The sequence below is a fragment of the Bufo bufo genome, chromosome 3, assembly GCF_905171765.1.
Source record: "Bufo bufo chromosome 3, aBufBuf1.1, whole genome shotgun sequence".
NCBI classification, from domain to species: domain Eukaryota; kingdom Metazoa; phylum Chordata; class Amphibia; order Anura; family Bufonidae; genus Bufo; species Bufo bufo.
The window spans coordinates 444906688-444919005 of record NC_053391.1 but is presented as its reverse complement, the minus strand read 5'-3'; the positions used below and the strand labels follow the sequence as shown (position 1 = coordinate 444919005).

General features: G+C 45.2%; 1 protein-coding gene across 2 annotated transcripts in view; it reads right to left on the bottom strand.

The window, feature by feature from the left end:
* Window positions 1-11609: 11609 nt before the first annotated feature.
* LOC120995695 (E3 SUMO-protein ligase RanBP2-like) overlaps window positions 11610-12318 on the bottom strand; it is a 97710-nt gene continuing 97001 nt past the window's right edge. For both annotated transcript variants that reach the window (XM_040425068.1, XM_040425069.1), the window contains exon 28: window positions 11610-11956. In XM_040425068.1, the coding sequence (XP_040281002.1) occupies window positions 11850-11956 (107 nt within the window). In that variant the 3' untranslated portion in view covers window positions 11610-11849. The remainder of the gene's footprint in view (window positions 11957-12318) is intronic.

Sequence of the window (12318 nt, the reverse complement as noted above, 5' to 3'; positions counted from 1 at the left end):
TCTCTTCACTTTTATAGAAATACTGAACATATAATCCAGATGTAACAGATTTTTACTCCATACTTTTAAGATATGATCCTGAAGCGTTCTGGAATGATGTTGTGCCCAAGGTACCGCCGGGATACAGGATGTCATATGTCCCAGTATTTTTATGGCATGTCTTATAGATACTCTTTTCAGATTTCTGAAGTATTTGAGCATCTGGATTAAATGTTCTATCTTCTCCTGAGGAAGAAAGGTTTTTGTTTCCCTGAATCTAGAATCATTCCCCGGAATTTTTTCTTCTTGGAGATAGTAAGGTCTGATTTTCTCCAATTTATGATCCAACCTAGATTTTGTAAGGTTGTTAGAACAAAGTCTAGTTGACTTCGAAAGTCATGGTTCTGGGATTCTATGATTAATAGATCGTCCAAATAGACTACAACCCCCTTCAATCTGAGAAAAGACATGATGTTTGTAAACAGTCTGGGGGCCGGAAGATATCCCGAAGGAAAGACAAGTAAACTGGTAGTGTCCTATACCTCCCTTTTCTGGTATACAAAATCTGAGAAACTTCCGATCTATATGCATCGGGATAAGGAAATAAGCGTCCTTTAGGTCTATCGTGACCATTCTCGCATTCTTAGATATTAGAGGAATTGCCGTTTTTATAGAATCCATCTAGAATTTTCTGTATATAATGGATTTGTTCAGAGGTTTGAGGTTTATAATTGTTCTGTGGGAACCATTTTTTTTTTTTTTGACTAGAAATAGATGTTATGTCCTAAGTGTCTTTCTATCTCTGGAACTGACTCAATGGCTCCTAGCTCCCATAGTTCTTTTACCCCTTTTTGCACGTTTGTTCAAATTGGACCTGAAGAAACAGACGTGGGACAAAATTTTTGAGGAGGCGAATCTAAAAATTCTATTTTGTATCCGTTTAGGACAGACATACTCAACCTGCGGCCCTCCAGCTGTTGTAAAACTACAACTCCCACAATGCCCTGCTGTAGGCTGTTCGGGCATGCTGGGATTTGTAGTTTTGCAACAGCGAGAGGGCCGCAGGTTGAGTATGCCTGGTTTAGTAGAACCTGAATAACCCAACTGTTGTTGGTGACTAGCCACCATTGATGTAAAAAATTGGTTAGCTTTCCTCCCACTCTTCTAGCGTCATTTGGAGGCTGAGGGGAGTTGCTTGGAGCAAAAAGGAAATATCAAATTTTTTCCTCCTTTCCTGTAACTCCATCTTCCAGATTTCCCTTTGACTGACCTGTTCTGGTTCTGAAAATTACACCTTTTATAGGGTCTGTCATTGCGAAATTTATAATCTTCAGGGAAACCTTTCTTCTTATCAGAGGCCTTCTCTAATATTTTATCTAGATCGGGCCCAAACACATTTTCCATGCAAGGGTATGGAACATAATTTATTTTTAGATGTTACATCCCCCTTCTATGATCTTAGAAGAATCTGCTAAAAAAGCCTGCAGCCATTTTGAGAATTGGAATAGAAGATTTTTTGTTTTTTTTATGTGAAATTCTAACAGATCTAACCAGATACAGAGTTGCAAACATATTTGGATGGAACAAGGAAGTAGCCATGTCCCATGTTTTCTTGATCAACCCCTTCTGCTTTTTTTTTTTTATCCATAGGGCCTTAAGTTGTACTGCATCTTCAAAGGGTATTGAATTTTTTTTTTTTTTTTTTTATAAGTTTTGCTACCAAGGCATCTATCATAGGTACAGAGTCCCAAGTTTCATTAAAAGGGTATCTTCTTTTGAGACCGCTAGGAAACATGCACCTTTTATCTGGAGTATTCCATTACTTATTTATCAGGCTATGAAAATTTCTATGTATTGAAAAAAAAACTAGATTTTTGTGAAAAGTGATAACTCCTCCCCTGCTGGCTATACCACCTCCAGCCTGGAGAGAGCATATCAGTTTGTGCCCAAGCAATAGGAGAAAAAAAAACCCATAAAAAACAGGGTAAACAACCAAAAACTGACAAATGTCAGTCGGATCGAACCAGAACTGAGGACCATACTGGCCCACCAACCGCCATCATTTGCAGCAAACAGAACCACTGGGTGGGAGCTGTGTCCCCCAATGAACTAAGAGAGAAAGAGATTTTACAGGTGAGTTCACAAAAATCTCGTTTTCTCGCTCGTATCATTGGGGGACACAGGACGGTGGGACGTCCTAAATCAGTCAATAGGGAGGGAAACAAATCACACGCCCATGGAGAAAACTGCCCTCAAGGATGCGTATTCCGCTGCCGCCTGCAAGACCTTGCTGCCCGGAGCAACATCCGTCGATGCCTAGGAAAGCACCCAGTAAAACTTGGTGAACGTGCCGGAAGACCAAGACGCTGCCTTCTACCACTAGAAAGCAATGCCTGGAGTAGATAAACCCGAGAAGTGCCGACCGCTGGTCGGATAGGCCATAACTCTGCTGGGCGGTGCCTTGTCCTAGGAGAGTAATGCCCAAGCAACTGTCAGACAGATATACCTAAAAAAAAATAATCACAGAAAAAAAACTAAGATAAAAACATCCTGCACGGTATGATATACAAAATGTGCAGATGTCCCTGGCCATATTATTGAAGAAAATCACAGAAATAAGATAATAATGCACTTCGTAAAGTAGATGCAAGCATTATATATGGACAAAGTCCTCACTCTGATATGATATCATCTGAGACACTTAGCCAATATATTTTGATCAAAACACATCTGAGCCCGCCTACCAAGCGCCAAGGTGGTCTCAGGTCAGGCGTGTCCTACGCTAAACTTACCTAAGCCATTGGGCTTCTATGTTCAGGAGCGCAGACGCCGCACTTATGGTGTGCTGCTCCTAGTCACCTCCATGTGCATCATGCAACCAATGGGAGGAGGAGCAAGCACACCCATATGTACCACCTTATCAAGGCGCTCTATTGTTTAGGAAGATATACCTAGAAAAACATCCCTTTGGAGGTAGTCAGCTATAACAAGGACCTCCAGGAAAAAAAACTGGTAAGAGTCCGTACAGCGGATAGCACTAGTTATGGACCAGCAAACCTCAGAGGCCAAATGAGATGGCTGATGGAGAGCCCGCTCTCTAAAATGCGAGGGAGAAAGAAGAGAATACCATGTCTGAGATGACTTGGAAAGCGGCGACTACCTTCTGCAAAGAAAGATACGGGGCGGAGAACTGCCTTATGCTAATGACAAAAGAAAAATATACGTACAAGAAGGCGCTATCAACTCTGAAAGCCGCCGGGTGGAAGATCCCGCAACCCGGAATGCCGCCTTCCCAGAAAAAAAAAAGAAGACCCAACGATCCACAGGTCGTTGGGACGAAGCCGGCTGCTGGCCACAACTGTGGAAGCCGAACCAAAATCCAGGGCCACAGGATCCTCCTTAGGAAGCAGGAAAAATTGGTAGACTAATGCCCTTAAAGCCGTAGGGGCTTGTGGTGAGACTTCTAGTGAGAGAAGCTGCTTGAGAAACTATTGCGAAAACAAAATTCCTGAGCCAGGCATGCCCAACTGCAGGCCAAAGAACCAATACCTCGGATAAAGGTAGAAGCAAAAACCGATGTGAGCATCACCGGTGATGGGAAGCCCGGTAAGTGACATATATTGACAATGCGGAAACACTGCCTGGAAGGGCAGATGACCCAGATGAGAGAAATACTCTTGCCTGGTGGAGTGAGATTACTATGTCCAACGCCCTCCCCGTACCAGGGGAACACTGGTCACGTGAAAAAAAAAAAAAAATAGAGCTGGGATTCCATAGCCGTACAACCCATGGCTACTGGTCGACTAGACAGAAGGGAAAGGTGGTCAGCCATCCAGCTAGAGGAGGGACAGGAAAGAAAAGGGTGTTGCGTTCCAGCAAGAAAACCCCTACCAGTGGTGGAAAGGCGTGACAGACACCCGCTCTGCCCGGCGTGGGGAGACCTGTAGCCCACCCCCGAAATGAGCAGTGAAAGGAATGACCACCATCGGCTTGAGGTGACAGACAGTAATCATATCTGAAGAAAGGTTTCACTGAAGTGGTAGACGATTGCCGCAGGGACTAAGCTACCCAGTAGAGTGCACCCAAAAGGTAGGAGCTGATAGCTATGGCATTTACGCCATTGCAAAGCCCAAGTTAACGACACAAGGACAACAGTTGACAGAGCAAAGGTCAATTATCAATAGTGTAGACCATTAAGAGGCCAGGGCTAAAGCCCATTGCCATCAGAGACTGACACTCTACAGAATCTATTAGTAATGCAATACTCCGCCTGAGGAGGAGGCCATACAAGGGAAGCCACAAGAGTAATGCTAACGCCATACTCCAGCTGAGGAGGAGGCCACACCGTAGAGGACACAGATTTCAGAGTCAGAAGAATCCGTCACCTGACGAAGGAACTGTGCAGTAGGAACCCTAGTATGTAGTGGAGGTGCAAATACCCCTTGTACAGTAGGAGCTACAGCATGCTCCGCCAGCGTAAAACTGAGGGAGAGGCCTAAGGATACCCAGAAGAAGCATGGTACCATGCGGTCTCAGTTAAGTAGAGCCAGCCTGAGGCACTCCGTCTAAAAAGGGTGCTGAACAGGAGCATCTGCCGAAGCAGTGTCAGGGTAGAACCCCTACCTGGGGCTGTCCCACTGCAGCGACTATGATCTCCAGCCCTAGTGTAAAAAACTTCCCCTGCTGAGAAGAACACGCTGTAGTAGCCATTGCAGAGTGCCAGCAAAACACCCTCACCAAGATAAGGAAAAGGGGTGGCAAAGAATACAGTCAGTGCAACCTTCAGCTTGCTGGATCGTAATCACAATATTTTGTGTAATGGCGTGCACACCACACGTTGCAGAGGACCAATTCATGACCTACCTGGGGATGGGGGTCTCTAGGACACCTAAGTGTTGCTTTGCTGGGTGACCCCCCCTGAGAGAACAAAGGTCGACATATTTGCGCCCCCAACCAGCACCGGAAGAAAAAGAAGGATACAATATGGGAGTAGTGGCAGTATCCATATACCATTAGGTGAAGAGTACAAGGCACCAACAGTACCGACTGTTGCCACAGCCCACCTGTGAAGGAAGCCAAGGTATCTAGTGTCGTGGCGTAATTGAAATAAAGCATGCAAAGATGCTTAGTGATTTCCCCATTAGTTGTAGAAGGGGGTAATGCCACGACTGTTGAATAGCATTCAGTGGTAGTGCAACCCTCCAGTTAAGGAAGGGGGGTAGCGCGATAATCAGAACCGTATCCAACAATAGTGTAATTTCCACACCTATGGAGGGGGGTAATGTCTACGGTAAGCACTGCACTCAGTGGTAGTGTAATTACTCCACCTATGAAGGGGAGAAAAATATACAGGAAGTACTGTATCCCAAGGTAGCGCAAGTACCTCACCTATGGCAGGGAGTAATGCACCCAGCAGGAACTGAATCCAATGGTAGAGAATTACGCCCCTATGTAAGGGTGTAATGCATATGATTAGTTCTGTACCCGGTGGGAAGTGAAATTCCTCCACTTATGTAACGGGGTAATGCATACGGTAAACACTGCCACCAGTGATAATGCCATAACGCCTCCTATGAGAGGCTAATGCATACGGCCAGTACTGTAGCCAGTGGAACAGCAATTCCGTCGAATACGGAAGGGGGAACGCCTATGGCTAATGCAGCTAGTCCACCTATGGAAAGAGGGAATACATAAGGTAAGTACTGTATCCAGTAGTAGTGCAAATGCTGCCTAAGGCAGGGGGTAATGCATACAATCAGTACTGCGGGCTAGTATGGATGCAATCTTGGAAGATTGAACTGGATTCATATCAGAGTCCAAATAACTGATTCCCCCCTCCCTCAGAACCAACCCCTGCAGGAAGGGGGGGTTCTGAACGTAACCCTAGTGAGGAAGGGTGGAGGTGCGGAGGTAACAGAGGAGGAATTATGTCCTGCTCTGGCCCACTCGTGTGCAGTTCTACCTCTCAACATCTAGCCATGGCAGTTGCAGGCTGTGCCGGTGGTGATATAACAATCAAACCACCCAGGGGGTGGAATAGGAACCTCTACAGTTAGGAACCTCTTTCATTAAAAAAAAATAAAAAGCTAGCATTTTGTAATTATAAAAAAACCCAGAGCAATGAAGATAAGGAAATCTACAAGATTAGGCAGAGAGAGGCCAAGCAAGTTATAAGAACTTCTAAAGCGCAGGCAGAAGAAAAACTAGCTCAGTCTATGAAAAAAGGGGATAAGACATTCTTCAGATATATAAATGAAAAAAGGAAATTAAAACAAGGAATAACTAAATTAAAAACAAAGGACGGAAGGTATGTAGAAGAGAATAAAGGGCTAGCCGACTGCCTTAATGAATACTTCTGTTCAGTTTTTACAAAAGAAAAAGAAGAAGGACCTCCACTAGAAAGAATGACTATTAAATCGTTTGATGCATGTATCTTTACAGAGGAAGATGTTCTAAGTTTGCTGTCTAAGGTGAAGACGGATAAGTCACAGGGGCCTGATGAGATACACCCAAAATTATTAAAAGAGCTTAGTGGTGAGCTGGCAAAACCGTTAACAGATTTATTTAACCAATCATTAGTAACAGGAGTCGTCCCGGAAGATTGGAAATTGGCAAATGTCGTGCCCATTCACAAGAAAGGTAGTAGGGAGGAATCGAGCAACTATAGACCAGTGAGTCTGACATCAATAGTAGGCAAATTAATGGAAACCCTATTAAAGGATAGGATTGTGGAACATCTAAAATCCCATGGATTGCAAGATGAAAAACAACATGGGTTTACTTCAGGGAGATCATGTCAAACAAATCTTATAGATTTTTTTGACTGGGTGAATAAAATAATAGACGGTGGAGGTGCAGTAGACATCGCATATCTAGATTTTAGTAAGGCTTTTGACACTGTCCCACATAGAAGACTTATCAATAAACTGCAGTCATTGAGCATGGACTCCCATATTGTTGAGTGGATTAGGCAGTGGCTGTGTGACAGACAACAGAGGGTTGTAGTCAATGGAGAACATTCAAAACAAGGTAATGTTACCAGTGGGGTTCCACAGGGATCTGTACTGGGACCGATTTTGTTTAATATCTTCATAAGTGATATTGCAAAAGGCCTCGCTGGTAAGGTTTGTCTTTTTGCTGATGACACAAAGATATGTAACAGGGTTGATGTTCCTGGAGGGAAACGCCAAATGGAAAAGGATTTAGGAAAACTAGAAGAATGGTCAGAACTCTGGAAACTGAAATTTAATGTGGATAAGTGCAAGATAATGCACCTGGGGCGTAAAAACCCAAGGGCAGAATATAGAATATTTGACACAGTCCTGACCTCAGTATCTGAGGAAAGGGATTTAGGAGTAATTATTTCAGAAGACTTAAAGGTGGGAAGACAATGTAATAGAGCAGCACGAAATGCCAGCAGAATGCTTGGATGTATAGGGAGAGGTATAAGCAGTAGAAAGAGTGAAGTGCTTATGCCGCTGTACAGAACACTGGTGAGACCTCACTTGGAGTATTGTGCGCAGTACTGGAGGCCATATCTCCAGAAGAATATAGATACTCTAGAGAGAGTTCAGAGAAGAGCTACTAAACTAGTACATGGATTGCAGGATAAAACTTACCAGGAAAGGTTAAAGGACCTTAATATGTATAGCTTGGAAGAAAGAAGAGACAGAGGGGATATGATAGAAACTTTTAAATACATAAAGGGAATCAACTCGGTAAAGGAAGAGAGCATATTTAAAAGAAAAACTACCACAAGAGGACACAGTTTTAAATTAGAGGGGCAAAGGTTTAAAAGTAATATAAGGAAGTATTACTTTACTGAGAGAGTAGTGGATACATGGAATAGCCTTCCTGTAGAAGTGGTAGCTGCAAATACAGTGAAGGGGTTTAAGCATGCATGGGATAGGCATAAGGCCATCCTTCATATAAGATAGGGCCGGGGGCTATCCATAGTATTCAGTATATTGGGCAGACTAGATGGGCCAAATGGTTCTTATCTGCCGACACATTCTATGTTTCTACAGGACCACTCACTGGATTGTGTGGGCGGTACTTAATCAACCAACGACCCAGGAGGGTGGATTGGGAACTTCCAGAGGTCCTCCATTGGATTGCGCAGGTGGAGAATTATCAACCAAACAACCCAGGAGGGTGGATTGGGAATCCTTCAGATGTGCTCCCCTGGATTTGCGCAGGTGGAGTATTATCAACCAAACGGCCCCAGAGGGCGAATTGGGAACTTAGAGGTCCTCCACTGGATTGCACAGGTGGTGACATATCAACCAGACAACCCAGAAGGGTGGCTTGGGAATTCTTTAGATGTCCTCCACTGAATTTGCGCAGGTGGAGAGTTATCAACCAAACTGCCCCGTAGGGCGGATTGGGAAACCGTGAGCAATCCTCCACTGTCCGGGATAGGACATGGGCCCAGTCTGGTACCACACCATCAGGGTGGTCCTGCGGTGAGGTGGGCTGAAGGGGGCAGGACTACCTGTGATGCCCCTGCAAAATGGACAAGAGGCAGGAAGGGGTTAAATTCCTTAAACTTAAGGTATTTGGCCTGCAGAGAGGAAACACCGGATAATCCAGTTCTAGCTGCATAGAGGCGGCTTACCATGAAAGGTTAACCCAGCTTAGAGGACCGGAGGCATAGCTCAGCTGACACCTGGGGGAGGGGGACAGCTAGGAGGGGAGAATTTGCGCCTGAGGGACGAACCCGCCCCATTCATAACTGGAATGAAAGTTGGGGCCCTGTAGGCCACAAAGCCGGGACATAAAGTTCGGCGCACGGCCAACCGGGACATACTGCCGGTCAGCTTCAAACAGAGGGACTTGGATCGGTGGGCGAGATGTGCCAGCTTGCATCCACCGGCCGCGGAAAACCCACCCCATGGCCGCAAGAAACAGCACGGGCCGAGTACCGGTAGGCCCGAAGAGAAGCCGGGGCTTAAATTTTCAGGGCCCGGCCGAACAAATAGCCGGCCTGGGAGAGGCGCTCTCAGGCACCCTGGTTGTATACCAGCCACGGGTGCTCACCCCGCAGGCCGTATAACGCGAGGCCCCCGGAATGTAGAAATGCGCCCTGTCAGATTACGGACGCGGACCACGCAGGCCGGGATGAATAGGCGCAAGCCACCGGACCTTAAAAAAACAAAACAAAAAAACAACTATATAGGGGGAACCCAGATGTGGACAGAAGCCTAAAACGTTTATCGGGGCTGAGGTAACGTGGGGCCCTCACCGGGGGGGGGAGTTCGAGCTGAGAATACTTACCCAATTCGGAATACTCACCACATCTTCATCCTCTTCTCTTCACCCCTTCTCAGAGTACCAGCAGGGTCACCTCTTCAGCAGCTGGCACCCGAAGTGGCAGGAGGCTGGAATGGCGGAGGATCTAGCGGGAATTAAGTGACCCTTTGGCTGGCGGGAAGCAGGGGAGCTGGGCTGCCCTGGTCCACGTATGCTCCTTGGGGAGGGCGAGCTGTGAGGGAATCAGACACCGGCCTAGCTCCCGGGGTAGACAGAGGGGCAAGCGCCTCTGTTTCCCCTACCTAAATGAGAAAAGATAAAACAAAAGAAAAAATAAGAAAGGGAAGGCACCCTGCAAAAGCAGGGACGTCTTCCTCCTATGACACTAATCTAAAAACTGATATGCTCTCTACAGGCTGGAGTGGGTATAGCAGGCAAGGGAGGAGTTATCACTTTTCAGCCTAGTGTCGCCTCCTAGTGGCAGCAAGCAGCTATACCCCACTATTCCTGTGTCTCCCAATGATACGAGCGAGAAACTCTGTTTTGCTTTTCGCCAAGACCTATGAAAATATTATTCTGAATTGATTTATCTTTTTTACTTCTAAATCTTCAGAGGAAAAGAAAAACTTGTCTTCCTCCTCAGAAGAATCTAATTGTTCGCCTTCCTCTCTATCTGAAAAAAATGCATCAGACAAATCTTCTGAATCAGAAGACAGAGGTTCTCTAATCCTCTTTTTAAATTTCTTCTTAGCTAATGATTCGGATAATCCAGACATAGCGGATTGTATTTCCTCCTTAACCATAGATCTTATATCGTTCATCAAAACAGGAGATCCATCCTGTGCAATTTTTGATGTACAAGGAGGACATAGTTTTTTTTAATATGCTGGATCCTGCTTTTTGTTGCAAATGGCACATTTAGCAGTCATACATTTTTGTTTCGTTTTAAAACAGCTTCCTTTTTTCTTTAGGAATAAAAAGATATTAGCTGTAATAAGAACCAGCATATAAGCAATGGAATAAATGGGTCCCAGATCCTGGTTACTCACGGTCTGAAGAGATGCTGGACCTGTATTAGCTGGGCTGCAATCCATTTTTACCCCAGAGAGGATCTGCAACCTCCCTTGCTACTATCCACAGCAGCCACTGCCATTATATAAGGGCAGGCCATGTGGGACACCAGCACGCTGAAACCGGAAGTGACGCCATCGTCACTTCTGGCGGGATGCAGGACGGGTAAGGGCAAACTGAGGGAAATCTTAGTTCTGGCCTCATTAGCCCACCTCATGTAAATCTAGTCCTCCTGCGCCAGGTAATTACTTACCTGCGGCCCGCCAGAAGGCTGCAACGCTCGCACCGGAAGTGCCCACATCCAAAATGGAGCCGGACGCCATGCGCCCTTCTTCCAGCGCAACTGGTCACAATCTGTAGGGAGCAAGCATCTGGCTTTACGCCTTGTGTATTGCCCCCAAAAGCAGTCACTCTCCGGACAGGAAGGTAGAAAGCTGTGGCTTTTGCCTTCCTGAACTGCCACCCCCGTGATAGATTAAGTTTCACAGGCCATTACCGCCTGCTCTCTCCACATGTCTTCTCCCAAAGAGGGACAGGAAAAACACTGAGGAGTTAGGTAAGGAGAAGCAATTTAATCTCTCTAAGTGTTTTTCCTGTTCCCGATACGGCGGGGCTAAGCTCATGGGTGCAGTCATAGAGACGACTAGGGGAAAGCTAGTTCGTAATCATTAGGAGGTATGGGCAGGAGGACTAAGGCCAGACATAATTGAGCGAGTTCAATACGAGAAACTTTGCACGGCATTATAATGATTTATAATGCTCTGTGTCCCTGTGAGACCTGAAATCTATTGCATTACACTGACAGCATTATTTCTGTGTAATTCATCAGATACAGGTATGGCAGAGACACACAGCATTATAAATTATTATAATGCCATGCAATCCTGTCAAAGGAGCAGTGGTCAGAACGGGAACTCACACTACCACACGCAGCAAGTTCCTCTCATTGAGCCCGCTCGTCTGTGTCTGGCCTAAGGGGGTGATACATCCTATTGGCAGAGTGTGGTGAAGAGGGGTTCTTTCTTCTTCCTCTTCTGAATCTTATACTGAACCGCAAGTGCAGGGCTTGTGGGCAGTTTCCGTACAGCAGCCGCCGCTTACTGGGTCAGTGTGGGGATGTTTGATGTCATATGAAGGTGGCCAGTATAAGCATTTAAAATCAGTACATAAGCAGGGAACCCGCCTACTGGGCCGAGTGAACTGGCCTGACAATCTCATGGAATACAAGTAAATTCAGAGAATAAGAGCATCAAATGAAACGTGCAGAGTAGAAACATTCAGCTCAGTAAAAGGAGGCTGGGATTTCACTCTAAACTTTATTTACAATACTAACATTTAAAAAATAGGATTGTGTTCTTACAAGTGCACAGAGAAGTGGTTTCCACAACTGTAAATGTATGTATGGAGGATCTTTATTCCAGAAGAATTCTGAAGAAGCACAGCTTTGATTGCTCTTTAACAGAAATCTAGAGAGAAGTGAACCTAACATACGACCAGTCACTGATTCCAAAAATGGTTGAGCTATAGAATTCTTGACCGACTGCACTTCAATCAAGTAGATTGCCCTGGCATTCTTCAAATATTTTCTGGAAAGAATCAGCCAACTCCTGGGTTTTGAATCTAGCTGCAAGTTGCTCAAACCTTCCTTCTCCATCTGCAGAGGTAAAATTAGAAAATATATCAGCTACATTGAGACATTTACTTGGATAAAACATTTTACCCTGATGCACGTTGTTCTCAAGACAATTAGTTTCAAGCAGAGCTTGCTAAGAGCATAATTGCCTGGCCTATACGACTCCTCATGCCCATCCATAAGAGGATATAGTAACCCCCCCCCCCCACAAATATTGCCCAGACAACAACCTACACAGATAATATCTGAATTATAAAATAGAAAAAAAAAAACTTATCATATACCTCCCTACTCATACACTTTGATAGCATGCCTAAAAATATAGAAGAAAAAAAAAGAAAAAAAAAAAGTCTGACCCAAGCAAAGTTGAGACAGTTCTGTGG